This window comes from Ananas comosus, linkage group 7 (genome assembly GCF_001540865.1).
Source record: "Ananas comosus cultivar F153 linkage group 7, ASM154086v1, whole genome shotgun sequence".
NCBI lineage: Eukaryota > Viridiplantae > Streptophyta > Magnoliopsida > Poales > Bromeliaceae > Ananas > Ananas comosus.
Genome location: NC_033627.1, coordinates 4,680,656 through 4,699,980, shown reverse-complemented (window position 1 = coordinate 4,699,980; position 19,325 = coordinate 4,680,656). Strand labels below are relative to the sequence as shown.

The window sequence follows — 19,325 nt, the reverse complement described above, 5'->3', positions numbered from 1 at the left end:
TTATCGGAGTAGGAATCCTAATTATATTAGGATTTGGGTAGCTTTTGATGTAAGCTATAAATATAGCATATGTGCTATTATTTCGGTAGTGGTGGTGGTATGGATTAGCCACACCCATATGGCATGGCCAATATGGTCATGATTTTGGTTGCACCTAGTGCATTGGTGCAAGAGGACGTGTGCGGCTTTCGTAGCCGTGGGTCATTGGTATACCTTGTGCACGGATGCACAGGATGAAAGTGATGTCTTCTGAGAGTATAGAAGATGAGAGAAGGGTAGGAGAGATTCAGAGAGAGGGCTCAGGTTGTAGCTACTCTGTGCGGAAAAGAAGTCAGGTGTAATATCCTCTTATTTAAGGAATCTTATTTTACCTGCATATTTTTCTCTTTTATGATTGTATCAGCATCTGCTGAGGAAACGGGTTTATAGTAAAAACCCGATTCGACGCTTCCGTTGCGGAATCCAAACAATCGGTACCGAATCCACAGCAGTCGGTATCGGAGCGGGTTGCGGATTCACGAGATCCGGTACCGGGGCGAGTACCGGATTCCCAACATGTAGTTCACCAAGAAGCGAAACGAAGAGGTACTTAGAGACGACACATTTCCCAAGTAGGTGGTCAATAGTCTCCACCTCTACCCCACACATTACGCACACAATATTCCCAGACCGTGGTGGCGCTTTCTCACTGATCGAGGACCACAGTGGACTAAACTGATCAGAAGCATATATTACACAAGAAGGCGAATGCTTTTTGAAGGCCAATCTTTTCGACCGGCCTCACAATGGTGGAAGAACGTAGTAAATTTGAAGGAAGTCTTTAAAAGCGGGTTAAGTTACGGACTAGGAGACGGAATTCTCGTTGACTTCTGGGCTGATAGGTGGTGTGGCAACACCTCTCTAAAGTCGCAATTTCCAGATATTTTTCGAGATGTTGACACAAAAGAGGTCCGAGTCAGCGAATGTTTCTCTACATCTGGTTGGAGGTGGAGAAAGATCCTAAGAGGCGCTAGAAGATACTCACAACATAGCAACCAAAATATTAGGGAGTTGAAGAATCACCTTGCCAACGTTTTTCTCACTAATCATCCCGATGAGGCTCAATGGAGATGGAATCCCGGAAATAGGTTTGCAGTCAAGTCAGTATATTCGCTCATCAGATCTGGAGGAGTCCTGGATTCAGTGACGCCCGGCATTTGGAGATTGAAAATTTCGATTAAAGTCAAAATCTTTCTCTGGATGGCCTTAAAGAAGAGATTGCCAACCGGGGACAACCTGCTTTGTTTACTAGTTTAATAAGTGTAGTGTATTTATAAGAGCCCAATGGTCTATTGTTGAAATTGGCCTCTTTTTTGTTTTTTTTGAGTCAAATTGACTTGTGGTTTATTTTTGGCTCATGAGCCAAAAATAAACCACAAGGGGAAGTTTGTGGAACTTCAAGAAAGGCTCGATTTGGTTTCTCACAAATTTGCACTAAGGGGGAGTGTTAAAAATTAGTGCTAAACTTACTTTTTTTGTATTTATAAAAGCCCAATAGTCTATTGTTTAAATGGGTCGCTTTTTTGTTCTTTGAGTTAAGTTGACTTATGGCTTATTTCGGGCTATGTGAGCCAAGTTGGACTATATGAGTTTTAGTTAGGGGATCAAAAGAAAAAAAGGTTTAGAGAAAAAAGAGAGTTGCTTCTCTTAAGTTCAAAAAAAAAAAAAAAAAAATCCTTTGTTTTGGTGGTTTCTCTCAAGTGCAAGAGAAGTATGAAAGAGGGTCCAAAGGTGGTTGGTTTTTGCTAGGTTTGAGGGGGGTGGCCTCTAATCTATCTCTTCTTCTCTCTTGTGAACATTCATACTAAGGTGTTTTGATTGAAGGTTTATTTGGTATTTTTCGATTTTCATTGTATGGTGTTTTGGATATTTTTTGTAAAATTATTTTATTTTATATGTAGAGTTGTTTGAGATTATTATTGTGAGCTTTTTATTTCTCCATTCTTGTCTTTTTCGGTGGTTGTGCAATCTTGGACGTGTAGAAAACTTGAATTTTCGGTTTATACGCATAGGAAGAAAGGGTGCGCTCCGATTGCAGTCTGTTCTACTTTTCTCTTCGCAAACACGCGAGTGTTTCAGCTGCCAATGCACTATTAATGAAGAGGATAAACTAAAGGTGCGAACTGCGGAGCGCCTGAATAGCACATTAAGATGAACTAGATCAATAGATCGAACTGTCAGTCAGACAGTAATTGGACGAACAGTGGAGCTTTAAACAACAAAGTCGAGCAAGTCCGTGTTATCTAAGCAGCCAGGTTATTACAAACTCTTTTTTTGAGAAAAGGTAACGAGCTATCCGCTTCATTCATTAAGCAAAATGAACTAGGCGTACAGATTGGAAGCAGCTGGGGCTTCCGGAGAAAGAGACAGGAAAGTAGAAAAACAGAAAACCAAAACAAGAAAAAAACTGAAAGAAACAAAGTAAAAGTAAAATAGAAAAGAACAGGCGCAGGAGCCGATCACAGTAGATTCATCCAAGATGTCACTAGGAGGTTGGCGCGGTCAAGAGCTCGAGCCGCATCAAGGGGCCTTTAGGTTGAAGATAAAGTGATTTCTTTCATTCCAGGCAACCCACCAGATTGCCGCCAAAGAAGTTAGACCTTCCGATCTCTTTTGTGCGGCGTTAGTGTTGGAGATAGTGGTCCAAAGATCTCGTGCATTGCAAGGTTATTACAAACTCAAATACTAGAAAACAGTTCTCTGCTTTCTCTCATGTCACAAAATCTGGGTGGCATAATCTGATACGAAACAGTGTTCTGAGCAGTTCTGAACACATGAAGCCTTCATGTTGAAGGGGGTTCTGAAACTAAACTTATTTAACCCCCACAAAATAGACATTCGACTATCATAATACATGACAGAATTGATATATACGAAACCCGAAGAAGCCGATTATTTGATGCTGAGGATGACTTTTGCATCTGATAATTTAGTGGCGAAGAACCGGATCTATCTGCCCAGAGTTGTTCATAAGCATCATTAGACACACAAATCGGTGATAACAGAATAATGAGGAATTAATTCGTATTCGTAGGGAAACGATTAGGGCGGCAAGATCAATCAACTAACTATTATCTACACTAGTACAAATCGAAATCCTAGTCGCACAAAGATCGATCTCCAACAAATACAAACAAGTAAAAGGGCCCTTGGTAGGTCGCAGCTTACCCTGATTCTGAATTCGTGCACTGCCTCCATGTCAAAATCAACTGAACTAAACTAAGATTCATGCTGGATATAATTATGATGCTAAGACATCCCGAAGCATTATGATCTCATTGATTTGCAAAAAGTTCAACTAAAATACACTTCCGCATCTATAATTTTTTTTTCTTTTTTTAATTACAAGGAAAGAATCGATAGTAGATTATGAGGGTGAAGAATCAAAAGTGATTAGCTAATGCAACGCGAAGGTCTCGAAGCAGTTGAGCCCGTCAAGCTCTGGAGCGCACCGAGGCGTCGCCGCCGGCCACCGCAGAAACCTCCTCTGCTTCTGCTTCTGCTGCTGCTGCTGGTCTGATCTGCCTGTGGAGCTGCTTTCGCTGATCTTCCTGCTGCTGTTGTGCGCATCATCATCACCGCCGAGCTGCTTCTTCTCCTTCTTCGAATTCTGGATGGACACGGATAGGTTGGACCAGGGACCGGAGATTTCCGCAGGGGAGGAGCTAAGAATCGACAGCATCAAAAGCTTATCCATATGTTGTGTGATTATGTGGCGTACAAGCGAAAGGGATTATTGATATTAGGATTGAATTAAAGGGGCCAAGTAGCTGAGAATGGAATGTTTGTATGTATGGGGGTTGCTGTTTTTTGTGATTGTCAGTAGGGCGCGTTTTATAGGAAGGGAGAGAGAGAAGGGGATGCTTCGTGACGACGGAGCGTGCTCCAGAAGTCAAAATGTGGAGAAGTCGGCGAGGGGCGGAAGCTGCAGGAAGGGGCGGGAGGCGTCGTCAAAGTGGACACGCAATTGGTCTGCATATTCATTCCGTCACGAGTCAGAATGGAGTAAATTAAAAAAACGTGGGGGATTGCGTGTGCGCCAAGGATCCGAAAACCTCCCCCAGATATGCCCGGGGTGGAGTGGAGCCCCTATTCTCAGCTCATGGAGAAAAATACTTTTTTAACATCAAAGAAAAAAAAAAATAGATATTTCACCCTATATATATTATATTCTTAAATTGACAAATATTTAAATATTTTTTATTAAAAATAAAAAAATTTGATGTGATAAATATAGTATGAGCAATACTATATGTACACCCCATCAAAGTGGGCTGTACATCCTACACGTCATTCGTCTAATGGATGGGAGAGTGTGTGTACATCAGTCATATGATATGATTAGTGGTTAACACTACACTCATTGGATGGATAGAGTGTAATTTGTGCATTTCTGATAGGATGTACATGTAGCATTGTTCTTATAGAACACTAATAATTTTGGAGTGAAATAGCTATAAGATGTATATTCTTATTTGAAGTGTACCTAGAGTGCTTGTTTAATAATCATTTGTAGCCTCATCAAGTTATGATATAGCATAAATACTGTTGGAATTTTTGAAAATTCACGAGTTTCTCTTATAAATATCCTTTCCTTGCCCTTTCCTTAGCTTGTGCTAACATCAATCAACTTAACATATATTTTTTTGGGATAACTTCAAAAACCCCCATTGTGGTTTCCAACTTTCTCATTTTCGTACTCTGTGGTTTAATGTGTATCAATTTGCCCCCTGTGGTTTCGTTTTTCTCTTTTTTTTATCAATTTTATTATTTTTTTCTCAAATTAGTAACAAAATTAAAATTAAAGGGTACTAAAGTAAATATTCGGTAAATCTAGATAGATATCTGATGTTTTTTTGCATATAATTTAACGAAATATTAAGAAAAACTATAGAAAAAATAAAAACAAAACCACAGGGGGGCAAATTGATACACTTTAAATCACAGGGTACTAAAGTGAGAAAGTTGGAAACCACAAGCGGGGGTTTTTGAAGTTTTCCCTATTTTTTTTTTCATTTTACTTCAAAATATAAAATTACTATTTCATCCCTTAACTTTTTCTTCACTATTTGGTCAAAACTAAACTTCCTTCACCACTATTTTTCAATGTTTCCTAATTCAACTATAAACCATTTTAAGTAAATCCTAATTTTTTATTGGCCTCTTCTTTATTTAATTGAAACTTCATTTAGCTTTTAACTTATTTTAGGATAATACATATGGACTATCTCCACATTGCGGTTTTATCCTTATACTTTTTTAGTTTTATATATTATGTAGTTACTGAAATTATTAAATATGATTGAATCATCAGTGCATTGGATAAAATTTCTAATTTAATTAACAAAAAATTATTCAATTTTTTTTAACAAAAATTAAAGAAGACTCTAATTAAAAAAGTTAAATTTAGGGGGTTATTTCATAGCGAGTTGTAATTGAGGGGGTCTCCACATGTTCAAAAAACAATTGTGTGGAGAATGAAATGGAGGGTAAAGTTGGTATTTTGAAGCTCTTATAGCTATAAAGGCGTTTTTGAAACTTCATCATGCTTTTGGAGAACAAATATAAAATTTTAAAATTTTAAGATATCGTTTGGTTTGGGGATAAGCAAAAAATGGATATTTCGGGAATAGGTATAAATTGAGGTATAAGCGAAAATTAGATAAATTTTGCGTTTGGATGAAAATTGAGTATTCCTGAGAATAAGAAAAATAGCGTTTGGTTAGGTAAGATGGGATAAGAATTAAAGTGAGTATTTATAAATAAAAAATAATTATATTATTTTTTTTTATATTAGAATTTAAATTTTTATATTTTATATTTATATTTTAAAATTTAAAATATAAACTTTTAAATTTTAAAAATTAAAATTAAAATTTTAAATTTTAAAATCTCAAATTTATAATTTTAAAAAATTAATTTTTTAAAGTTTGAACATTAAATTTAAGATGAAATTTTAATTTAAAAAATAACATATCAAATTCTAAATATAAAAAAAATTAAAATATCAAAATTTTAAATTTTAAATTAAACAATTTAAAATTTAAATTTTTAATTTTGTAATTTTAAAATTATAAATTTTAATTTTTGAATTTAGAAAATTTAAATTTTACTGGTGGAACAAGCAAGGTGATCCTAAAAATACTTTCTTTAAAATTCAAAAATTGAAATTAAACTCTTAAATTTTTAATTTCAAAATTTAAAATTTAAAATTTAAGATCAAATTTAAATTTTAAAATATAAATAACAAAATTTATATTAAAAAATATAAAATATTATATTAAAATTTAAAATTTAAAATTTAAAACTATAAACTTGAATTTTGAAATTACTAATTGTAAATTTTTAAAACTAAAATTAAAATTAAAATTTTTAATTTTTAATTTTTTTTTAAAAAAATAGGGGTGGGAACAACTTGTTCCCACCCCTATTCCACCTAAGGGTGGGAACAAGCTATCACCCTTAACGGGTTATTCTGGAATAATCCGTTAAGGGTGGGAATAATTTGTTCCCATCCTTAGATATAGTGTTTGGGGAACAAGAAGGGAATAACCCCTTATCCCCACCCTTGTTTCCCAACCAAACAGGACCTAGATATTCATAAAATTAGAGTTATTTGGAAGGGGAGCGATGCTACACATACACCCGTACGATATACAGACTATATGTTACTTTTCCACTAGTCACATTAACGCGACAAGTGAAGGTCATTCCACCCTAGATTGGTGGAATTGAAGGTGTATAAATAGTTTTTTTTTTCTTCCAGAGGGTATTGAAAATTTTTTTTTCTAAAGATTCAAAATACTGCCTCACGCCGAACATCAAATTGAACCAACTCATATTCAAAACCACGAACAACTGAATTAGATCAAGTCAGGTCGAATTATCTCAAAACATAATTAAAATTTTTGGGCACTGATCATATTTTTCTAACGTCTTGAACTTTTAAAATTATTAGCTAGCCCCAAGGATCCTACAAATGATATTATTTTCTGAAAAAACCCCTACACTGTGGACCATTGGCTGCAACGTTTATTCGGTATTTCTTTTGTTTAGTTTCTAATTTTTTTTTTCTCACAACCTGATTCTTTAATATTTATAAATTTTTAAATTTAAATCTTATTGTTACAAATATCTTTAACCTAAAAAAAATTTCACATTACTACCAATCAATAATAAGGGACAACATTCTCGATGGCTAAAACACTAATTTTGTATTATATAATGGCTAAAAAATTTAAACATCTTTTTTTCCTGTACAAAAATTTATAAATGCAACCGTCAATGTAAAAAAACATGTAACTGCAGACTTCTTCGGTGACGATTGTAACTGTAATTTGAAAATATTAGAGAAGAAAAATTTTAAGCATTCTAAAATTTTTGGGATAGGATGATTTTTTTTTTTAATCTTTCAAAATTCACCCCCCAAATTCAAAACCAAAAAAAAAAAAAGCCTTACATAACATAAACACATCCTCTGCGCATCCAAAAATTACGTATAAATAATACAACTCACATATCCAAATATTAAAACAATTCTTTTAGGCTTTCATATTAAAAAATAAAAATAAAGGCCGATAAGATTGATCTTTGTACGACGAGGTATAAGATTTACACTCAGTTTTGGATATAAGAAGATAATTTAAACAAAAAAAAAAAAATAATAATAATAAATAAAAACCCCTCTCTACTTGTATCTCTATTCCTGTCTCCCATATATAGAAAGAAAAAATCAAATGTGTGGTTCAAATTTAAAGCACCACAAAGCCACAGCCCCTCCCTTGAAGCTACCTAACAAAAACCAACCAAAATAACACACACCCTGCAACAACTGCATTGCACTCCCCTCCTCAATATTCCTCATCAACCAAAAGAGAGAAAGAGAGACTTACAGAGAGATTCAGAGGATGTCGACGAAGCTGCAGCGATCGTCGGTGTCATTCCGTCGACAAGGGTCGTCGGGACACATCTGGAGTGACCCCCTCGATGCGAATAAGGGCTCCTCTGCCGTCGATGCCGCGCCGCATCTTCCTGAGGCCCCCGTGGCCGTTCCGATGCCTTCTTCTGCTCCGCCGATTGCCGACCTCACCGCCTCCATCGCCCCGCCCCTCGCCACCCCTCCTGCTCGCCGCCCGCAGCCGCGCTTCCGGTGCGGCTTCTTTGCTGTTTTTTGCCCCTGCATGAGACCCTCTCCCTCCACCACCACCCCAATACAGTAGTACAAAATATGAACCAAATTTTGATTCACATTTGTACTTTTTTTTTTTGGTTTGAATTTCTTTCTCATTTTGTATATTGATTAGAAAAGGATAGAAACGAAACGAGATAAAAAAATGATCAAATCATTGACCATGTAATGAGTAATTTTTTCTTAAAAAATCACATTTAGTTCCTTGTATTAATCAATTTTATCTACTTGTGACGAAAATAGCCCAAGCACCATTTTTTTAAAATTTTCAATGTTTGGGCCTATGTGACAAAAAAAAAACGTTATGCAAGTTATTATGAACAAAAAAAAAGGAATTTAGAGAGCTCATATATTCTGCGATTAACAACAAATTATCATTGAAAACTAATATAAAGTGACCCTCATAAGGAAGAATACAATGAAAAATATTCATTAACTACAGTGCATGGGATTAAAATCCCACGTATGTAACATACATCACAATGGAACTATCTATTTTCACCTATTTCTTGATGATGGTATGATAAACTATTTAATTTACCTTCTTTCTTTTCTTTCCTTTTTCTTTTGGACTCAATAAGAATATAACGAAATAAATGACGTGTACATGAATATACATTCGTAATTACCGATACCGGAGAGAATTTCTCGTCACCTTGTTTTGTCCACCCACTGTAGCAGGGAATGCTCGATTTTGAACACGTTATTCGGCATATATATGTTACCGTTTCGCTGGCTTGGGAGAACACATTTGTATCAAGAAGAATGCACAGCTAGCTGGTGATAATTCGTGTAGTCGAGTCCGTTCAACCTCACGCAGCATAACAGCTGCTCGGGTAGTTCTTCGGGTTTGTTTCCCTGCAGAAATGAAATGAGTCACACCTCATATGCTAATTTGGAAGGAGATATTTAGTATGTAATTACGACATTTGAGGGTACCTGAATTGTTAGGCCGAAATCTATGACACAGAGCTTCAGCCGGTCTAGAAATTGTTCAAAACCTTTCCTCGATATGTAGCTGAATCTATGCATGTCCAAATCTATCTCAAAGTAACCGTCTCCCTGTAGATGACGCAGAAAATAACAAGACAACAGCATTAAGCACATATGATAGGAGATTGTTGGCCGAGCTTTTTTTTTCTATTTGTAACACCATTACTGATTTCGTCACGAACACAGCTTTAAATAATAAATATGGATGCTTCACTCACAGATACCTTTATAATGTTCAGGTACTAACTCAAATTTGAGTACTTCGGATGGAAAAATCTCTCCTCAAACTTCATGTTTTTTTAAAATAGAAGGTTTGATGATCAAAAACAATATACGTGTGATACCTCAATAGTTCTACATCGGATAGAAATAGGATTGCGTTTGGAAATATAAGGGGTCATTGAACTCTAATAATAATAAATAGGATTAAGCATTTTGGGCTAGTGGTTGGGACCCGATGAGCTATTATTGCTAGTGAGTAACTTGGCCACCAAAATCCTGATTCGTGCCGATATCAGTGCCGGGACAGCATAAAACACCCTTGTTGCCACCAGAGGCCAAACTGGATGGTTTGACCAGCCAGAGGCTCGTCCACCTACATAGACATCAGCCCTTAAAGGGGGGAGAATGTGACACATCCAGGATTTGGAATAGTATATAGGACTAAACGTAAAACATGCCAGGACTAAAGTCGTTCTAGGATGGGTGACCGTCTTGGAAAGCAGGGCATTACATTTGGTGTCACAACCCGTTCACCAGACAGAAGTGTGCGGCAGATCTCACATCGCCTAGTAATCGTGGACTATGTGTTTGATTGGGCTGACAAGGAAGTCAAGACCTAAATGGAAAAAATCTATGACACCCCAATTGTTCCAAATCGGACGAGAATGGGATTGTATTTGAATTATATAAGAGACCATATGCTCTAATAATAATATCTAGACTTAGGCATTTTGTGTCAGTGGTTTGGACCCAACGAATTATTATTGCTAGTGAATCGGATCGTTACAATACGGCTTATAATATCTAAACATCTTAGATTAAAGCATAGTCGCTTACCAAGTAAAACTCGTGCTGAGGACGAGAGAGCACAGGCTTCTCATTGTACGCATGCATGACCTTCCTCTCTGCCGCACTTAGAGGGAGATCGTCCAAATTAGCTACACGACCAAGTATTTTCAATCGTTCCCGAAAAGGTAAAGTTGTATCCATGGGAAAGGCCTTCACTCTTTCAACCTCATCATCGATTAGTTTCTGCTTTGAAAGAAAGACCAATCAGCTTTAAAGAACAGATAGCAAGTTCATATAGCTTATACACACACATTAAGCCCTCATTTAGTGTCGTGTTTGTGTTTTATTTTTTAAAATACAATTTTGTATATCAAAAGGTGTAAGATGGTCAATGGATTGTTTGCAATTCTTTCATCTAAAGTGTTTACTTGGCAACAAAAAATAAAACTTGAAAACAACTTTTCTTGCTTCCAAATTTTCTTTTAAACTAGTTGCCGTCTACCACTTGATCAGATGAATTGTAAGCTAATAAACTATAATAACAAAAGAAAAGCCTTTCTCTTTCAACACATTAAATTATATAGAATTAGTGTTTAAAAAAAAATAAAAAAGGAAACGATACCAAACTGAGGCCTAAAGTTTTACATTGATTAAATAGTAGCTCCGGAGCTGTACTTTGAAAAGAAAGAAGTAAAATTAGAGGATTTTAATTAAATAAATAACTATATTATTAAACATCCATATTTAAATTTAAAATGCTCGACACTAGAAAATTAAAACTACAAGTCGCAGAGAAAGTATTAAGCAGGATAATACTTACCCTGAGACTGTCTAGAAAATGAGATGGAAGCTCTTTCGCATAATCTTCAGCAAGCCGAAAATATAAAACAAAGCTTATTCCTTCACCATCTGTTTCATTCTGAAATATGGAAGCAGGATACAGAGGAATCTGCAAGAATTACAGAACTTTTAGGTCAAATGAATATTTGAGTGATAAAGGAAAAGAAAAACTTAATCCAGAAATTGAAACTCTGCATAGTAGAGTATAATACCAAATAAAATGTATACATAGCAAACAAAACAGTGAATCCACTGCCCAGAAGTAACTTCAAGAGGCAAAGAAACTATGAGTATTCAAGATTTTGCATCGAAATTGAGCTCAGATTAATTCCACATTTAGATAAAGTTATAAACTTTTTGAGCATCCTTATGTCTTTTTCCTAGATCTAGTATAACAAAATGAGCTTTTATTACTACTGCAGATAATTTGTGATTATGAGACATAAACAAGCAACTAATCACAAATATAATACCAAGAAAATTTAGCTAACATGACAATAACCCTTCCAATTGTTAGTTTCTCAGTAATCATACATGCATACATATATATATATAGAGTAGGGCTACTATACTCTTATGAGTATAGAGTCCTTCATACTCATAAGTTGTTTTCGATGATGGAGCTTCCGAATCGACGATCCACTCCGTTAAATATGATCTAGAGTATTTGAAACTTCTAGAAAATAAATTTCATAATTTTTCGAAATCATAATAAAGTCCATCAAGTGGGTATAAAATGAACGGTCGAAATCGAACGACGTCCTAAAAATGGATGATCGGATCCTGCAATTTAAGATCGGAGTTATTGATCTTTATCTAGGTAGTGAATAGAATTTTCTATCAAAAATTCAACTGATTCCGATTCTTTTACACCGTTAAACTAATGAGCATCCCATACCGGCCGTTAAAAATTGTCAATTTTGTAACCTTTTGATCGTAAAGTAAATGATGTCAAAAAATTATAAAATTTGATTTCTAGAAGTTTTAAATACTTTAGATAATGTTTAACGGTATGGATCGTCAATTCAAAAGCTCTATCATCGAAAACGACTTATACTTAGTATAAGGGCGATCATACTCATAAGAGTATAGTAGCCGGACTCATACATATATATATATATATATATATATATGTATGTAATCTTTTAGCTCCTATCTGTAAAAGTCAACTTGATTTTGGGAATGAAGAATCAAATTGTGACTAGATAGTCCTTCAGTTATGTTACAGTTTGGTTTCTAAAAGCATGCTTCAAATATGTTGTTTGCTTTGATTACATGTCTTATGAAACAGAACAGGCCAATGTCTCATGGTTTTAGTATATAAAGTACAAACATAAAACAATGTCTTGCAAAAAATAATGTGTTGCAGAAGAAATTATGTACTTTAATCTAAGCATCAGTTTATATAAGCACAAGTAATTCTAAACCTTGTTAGAGGGTAAGCATATTAAGGTAAGCAATTTTCGTAGCTGCATTTACAAATAATACCTGAACATTAACTACAAGGAGAGGAGGAAATTTGGTAGTTGTATTTGGAACGGGAAGTTCCACAAACCGACTAATGTGATTAATTTTCTGCTGACATAAGAATACATCCACGCCAAATGGGTAATATGCTGCACAATTTGGAGCAAACTCTTTCTTCTTATCCCTGGCATATGAAGATCTTATTGTAAAATGATACAGAATATTGGCATATTCACTCATATAAGTTTAACATAAAAAACAAGGGCTGAAATATGTTATTCACCTAAAATAATTTGCTCCCCGAACTCGAAAGCTACCAGGCTCAATCAATGACCAGCTGTCAAAAATTTTCTTCCCCACTGAGCATAATCGAACTTGTGAACCAGCAATTGGCCTTTCAAGGAATGGCTTTGAAGAAACTTAAATGAAAAAGGTGAAAAAAAGAGAAGAATTTAGCACATTTACTCTGACAAAGTACTTTCTGGCCACCCGTTATCTGAAGCATGGAGATATTGTTGTAACATATAAAAACATAAACATATTAAAATAATAATTCTAGATAATTCATTAATATATAAGTTAGAGCAATACTACCATAAACCCAAAAGTGGGTGTAAATTTTACACCCTCCCCATCCAAACGCTAGTTTTTTCACACTAGCCTTATCACATTCCTATTTTTTTAATATGAAACACCCAAAAGGGTTCTCTAAACCCTTGGATGGGTGGGTGCAAGATTTACATGCAAACGCTGGGTGTACATGTAGCATTTCTCTATAAGCTAACCGTAATAATGTCCTCAATATGCAATATCGACAAGAGGTTTAAAAACAAAGATCGATAATTAAATACATGTATGATACTCAAGTACTATGTTTCAATGTGTAAACTCTGGCTTAGTTGTGCTATCAACTTCCACAATAACTACAAGTAGAAAGAAACAACACTAATTATCACAAAGTATCACGAAAAAGAATTTTACAAAGAATTATTTCTATAACTGCTTTTGGCATCAATATTAAGTCTAACATAGAAGTCTATACATCTGTGATATATGTTTGACAAAACAAAACAAAAACTTAGGGAGTAATTTTCTCTCCTTCTCTCTAAAAACACTTAGTAACTTTCTTTGGTTTGTTCGTTGTTCTGAAGATGTCTTTCTGCATCCACCAGGGTTGCATTAGCCTACAATGATAAGAGTGGGAAAGTCCATACACCGGCATACCAACATATAAAATTTGTCTATAGAAACTGAAAAACAGCAACGATACAAACAAGACCTAAAATTAATACTTGATATGGTTTTCTTTTTTTGACTAGGCATTATCTGTAAATGTAACACATTAATCTTATGAATAAAAAGGGAATCCACGCAAAGCAACTATTACACAGGTTGTTAGAGCACTATATATTTTGTAAGCAAATCAACAATCTGCATTCATAAGATTACACACTACATGTTCAAGCATAAAGAATTATTTACAAGTATCAAAAGAGCATACGACTAGCATTAACTTCCCAAACTAACATAACAAAATATAAAATCATTTTCAGCATTAGTGTAGCTCAACTTGAAACTAATCAAGATAGTGTGCCTTCAGTGATCAATGCCCCAAAAACTTCAAAAGGTTTTAGGGTTTAGGGTTGCATTCAAGGAGAAGAAAAAACACTGAAGAAGAAAAAAAACACCAGGTACTAAGTTGTTACAGCTGAAACAACTGAAAACAAACTGAAGTCTGGAACAAACTTCAGAAACTAAAATTTAAACTACCCTTTCTTTTTGAAATGTAAGATTATCGGCATGATAATCCATGTAAACTCTAATGGACTGGAGAAGTTATAATCTATGCTTGTGCAGAACACAAATGTACAGAGAACAAGAGACACTTGAGACACTCACATGGAGTTGCGGAAGCATGGCCTTCCCCAGCCTTCTTCTTGAATGGAAGCTTCAAAGAAGGCATCTTGATAGAGTTAGTCGGGCTCGAGCTAAGAGGTCTCTTCTTTTCGGTTATTGGAGCAGTAGAAGCAAGGCAGGGCAAGCAATTGCTGGGCAAAATACCACAATTGTTTAGTATTCCCCCCTCACCCCTACTACTAGTTTCATCCATGGAAAGGCTCGAAATATCGTCATGGCCGCCAAAAGGTTTCACTCCATGCTCCAAACTTCCTTTCGACTGCTCACTTGATTTCTGGCTCCTATGGTTTTGGTCAGTGGAAAGGTTGAAGGGCGTATTACTGTTACCGCCTCCGCTGTGGATATCTTTGGACAATGAAGTACTCACCGCGGCTTCACTCTCAAAGCCATTCAATGAAAACACATCTGCAAAATTTCCACAGCACCTTTTCGAAATCGAAGTTGCAATTCTAAACTTCCAAAGACGAGGTACTAAAAAGCAAGATTCACCCATACCATCCTGTACACTGTGGAAATCATCCTCGCCGTCTGATTCGGTAAGCGCAAGCGAATCGAACCATGCTTCCTCAATGCTCCCTGATAAGGCTGTAAAGGTTTCCAAATTTAGATCATGCAGAGTATAATGCTCAAACAGTCTATAAAGTCAAACTTTGCAAAGAGCACTGCTACAGGCGCCCTCGAAGGTCCCCTAAAATATCGCTGATCTGAGGGAATGCGCGCAGGGCAGTGCGCAATACATTAACAGAGACACCCAAACCATAACTTCTTCTCAAATTAACAGGGGAATCATAAACAATGAAGACACAAAAAGTAAAAAAAATTAAGAAAACAGCAAAATTTATGATGAACGATGCAAAATTTATATGAGTTGGGAAGAAGTATATTCTCAATCTCTATATTTCATGCTTCATCCATTAATGTGCTTTGAAGGAAAATACCAAAAACTAAATCCAGGTAAATACTAAAACTGAAAAAACAGGTAGAACACACAACTAAGATCATTAAATCCGATTCTACAAAAAGATAAAAGAGAAAATGACTAAGATCATCAACTCGATCCCTTCATTCAAAACAGCAGCGTCAGATCAATTCAAGCTTAAAGTTTTTGGTTCAAATTTCTAAATTTGGCCAATAAATTCAATGATCCGATGCAAAATGAAGAAAAAGTCGAAAAATCGCAACTTTGTGAGCGAAAAGAACACAATGTCGCAAAAAACAAAAGCCCAAAAAAAAAAAATTCCCATCTCAATATCAAAGATGTGTCCGCCTCTGATTCCACAAACCAACCGGTCAAAGAAACAGCACGTAATGAATCGATACAAGAAGAGAACGAAGAAGAAGAGAGGGGATCGATCGATGCGACCTGGGAACGAAGGATTGCCATGGGAGCGATGATCGGCGGCCCCTCCGGCGGCCTCGGCCTCGTCGATTGTCTCCATCGATCTCCCCGCCACCGCCCCCGCCGCCGACGACGATACCCTCTTCCTGATCCCCCTCCGCCGCCTCCGCCGTGCTCCGCCACCGCCGCCGCCTCCGCCGCCACCGCCGCTACGGGCCTTTCGCCGCACTCCGACGCACGCGTCGGACCTCGACACGCACCCCCCCATCGATAGCTCCCCCCCTACCCTCCCCTCCCCTCCCCTCCCCTCCGCTCCGCTTCAGGAGAGAGAGAGAGAGAGAGAGAGAGGCGATGGCGTGTGCGTGGGAATGAGTGGCGCTTTAGAAACCCGCTTCGAGAGAGGTGGCGAAGTTGGGGGGAAGCGCTTTTCGATATCGCGGCGTGGCCGAGGAATCGGCGACTCGGAAATAGGCAAAGCCGCAGAGGTTGAATTTGCTGCTATGGACCCGGTCCACCACCATATAAAATACTTCAAAAAATAGGGTAGACTCACCCATGTGGTTTCGTACTTTCTCACCTTAGTATCCTATAGTTTAAAATATATTAATTTAATATCTTATGATTTTATTTTTCTCTTTTCGTCGACCCCTCCGTTAACTTTTCTTTAAATTATATACAAAAAACCCAGATACCCCATATATAGTTTATTGAATATTTACTTTAGTATCCTTTAGTTTTAACGTTGTCACTGATTTAATAAAAAAAAAATTGTGGAGAGGATAACAAAATGAGAAAAAATAAAACCACAGATACAAAAATAATACATTTTAAACCACAGGGTAAGGAAGTGAGAAACCACATGGGTGATATTTGAAGTTTTTCTAAAATTATATTAAATAAGGCTAAAATACAAGGAAAAGAAATATTAGAAAATGCCTTTTTTTACTTTTCTACTATAACTTTCAGAAATTAATATTATGTACCTTTCAAAATTTATAATTTAATGCACTTAGCTATCCAAGCACCAGGGTTCTATCATTATTTTATTCATTTCTTAAAACTTATGATTAAATACACAAAAAATATCCTTAAAACTAGTGAAAACATATTAAAATAATTATTTATTTAGAATAATAAAGACAATTTACTCATTCGTCATCTTCATTAACAACATAATTTTCAAAAAAAATTTAAAAAATATTTAGAAGGTAAAATATATATTTTGAAAGTCTAAAGGAAAACGTAAAAAAGACAGATATTTAAAAAAAAGTTTTCTATATTTTAGCCTATTAATAGTGAATGTAGATATATAGATTTATTAACTCTGATTATCATTTAGTGGCTGATTTTAATAGAATTAAATAAATTTGAATTGAGCCACCTGTTCTTGAGTTATTTAAAATATTACTTGTAAGAATCACCAAAATCGCACCACTCTCTAAATTTTTTGACAAATTTTATATTTATCAAATTTTCAAGTGGACACTAATAGTCCCAAAACCCTCGAAAATTTTATTGAGTTGTAGCTTTTCTTCATGTATAAATTAGAATATGAAATTGATGAAGAATTAATAAATTATGATGTACAAATATGTGATAAATTAAGTGCATAAAGATTAAAATAAAATAGTTTTGAAAGTTTAGAGACTAAATTGTGACATTAAAATTATTTATAATCTCAAATATCCAAGTTAAAAAAATTTGAGTTCGAATTGAAACTCAACTAAAAGGCTAGGGAATAGTAGTGCAAATTAGTCTATAAGAACTCTATGGATTGATAGAGATGCAAATGACTCTGATAGGTGGAGCACCCGCCATTGTCCACCTCTATCTCGAATTCGCTCTAATCCGCTAAGAAAAGAAAGCAGAAGGTAGAAAATTTTTTTCTTTTTTTAATTTATTTCAATCTTTCAAAAATTCATCAAAAATCCACTCATATCCTCACCCGCCCGAATATAATAGTAAGTAAAATAAATAAAAAATAATTTATCAAGAATTCACTTTAGATCCACCCTGACTTATCAACAAAACGAGATGGGAGGTAAGAAATCCTCCTCCGAAGAACGGATTAAAAAAAGGAATGGACTGAGCGTCAAAACTAAAGAAAAATTAATTCCTATCCTAATCCGTACAGATAAAATAATAAATAAAAAAAAAGATAGAAATTAACTTTCAATGATCTGTTTCGGATCCGTCCCGACCCACCAATGAAGCGAGAAGGAAGGGGGAGAAAAAAAATAAATTTTTGGTCAACTTTATTGAAAAAAAAAAACAAAACAAAACAAAAAATGTGTGTTTTTGGAGGCCGGTTCAAAGTGGACCAGGTCCACCCAGAGAATAATCTACAGTGAGCCTGGTGCCTCGGTCGGCCGTCGACGGAGTGACACGTGGCGTCAGTGGCCATCGCACGGCTCTACGGATTTTTAATAACTTTGTACTTACACTCGGTGGTCAGTTCGCTCACACGAGTGGACCGAACCTTCCGCGGGTCCCACTCCCCAACTCCCACTTTGTGGTCCCACGCTCCTCTTTTACCCTTTTTTTTTTGTTTTTAAGGACGTTTTTTACATTTAGCCCCCTCAAAAAAATTATTTTTACAAATAGCTTCATTAATTTTATAATTATGATTTTATCCTTATCCACACTATACAGGCGCCACGTAAGTACTACTCGAGCAGAGGTGGAGAGTGTGGAATAAGCTGAATACAGTAATTCATTCACCGTGTCCTTGTCGAGTATATTATATTATTTGAGTATAGAATAAATATAACCACTAAACACGATAAATCATTTACCGTATTTGAATACGGTGAATGTTCTATTTACCACTCAGCCCCCATCCTACTCGCGTGGCGCTAACATGGTACTTACTTAGCAGAGATAGGACGAAAATTATAATTATAAAATTAATAGAATTATTTGTGAAAATTTTTTTATGAGGGGGCTAAATGTAAAAAAGCCCTAAAAAAATCAGTACACTAGGCAGAAAATAAAAAATAAAAAAATATAATAGTAATAACAAACTGCACCAATTTTAGTATTAAAAATTTCAAATTTATAAAGAAAAAGAGTATATGATAGTTTTTCAGTCACATCAAAATAGTAATTCTTCAAATTAAACAATTATTTTTCGAATAAATAAGACATTCAATAACAAAGAATATATGCTAAATTGACACGCAACAACCCTACTAAATATAGAGGAATATGTACTTGTTTATTTATAGTAAAATATTGGTTCCACAAAGTGAGATTTGTACCTTATAACATAGCTATAATATAATTAATTTGTTACCAATTTTATAAAAAATAATTTTTTATTTTTTATATAATGAATTAAGACTTTTTTCTGTTTATTAGTGGCATTGCAGCAGAATGAGAGGGACAATAATAAAAATGCTAGAAAAAATTAAAAAAAAATGTTTCTTTTTAGAGAGAGAAAAAACACTAATATTTACGTGTCACATGTATTTTGATTATGTTGATCAATTAGACCATGCCAATTATTTCTCGCATAATCGAATGTAATTA

The 19,325-nt window shown here is 35.3% G+C and overlaps 2 protein-coding genes across 4 annotated transcripts; both read right to left on the bottom strand.

Annotated features, from left to right (window-relative positions):
* LOC109712272 lies at positions 2,250–3,981 on the bottom strand. Its single transcript, XM_020235736.1, has one exon. The coding sequence runs from the start codon at positions 3,734–3,736 to the stop codon at positions 3,437–3,439; it is 300 nt and encodes a 99-aa protein (XP_020091325.1). The 5' UTR covers positions 3,737–3,981; the 3' UTR covers positions 2,250–3,436.
* LOC109712932 lies at positions 7,594–16,077 on the bottom strand. Of its 3 annotated transcripts, XR_002216999.1 has the most exons (10): positions 15,819–16,077; positions 14,951–15,040; positions 14,438–14,860; positions 12,822–12,957; positions 12,560–12,722; positions 11,052–11,180; positions 10,280–10,474; positions 9,167–9,289; positions 7,932–9,085; positions 7,594–7,830 (listed from the first exon to the last, which is right to left on the bottom strand). XR_002216999.1 is itself a non-coding variant. In XM_020236748.1 (9 exons), the coding sequence occupies exons 1-9, from the start codon at positions 16,060–16,062 to the stop codon at positions 8,984–8,986; spliced, it is 1,605 nt and encodes a 534-aa protein (XP_020092337.1). In that variant the 5' UTR covers positions 16,063–16,077; the 3' UTR covers positions 7,594–8,983. The 3 variants fall into 3 exon arrangements, 2 of the variants coding, with proteins under 2 accessions (XP_020092337.1, XP_020092338.1); XM_020236748.1 differs by having other exon boundaries at positions 7,594–9,085; XM_020236749.1 differs by having other exon boundaries at positions 7,594–9,085; positions 14,951–15,031.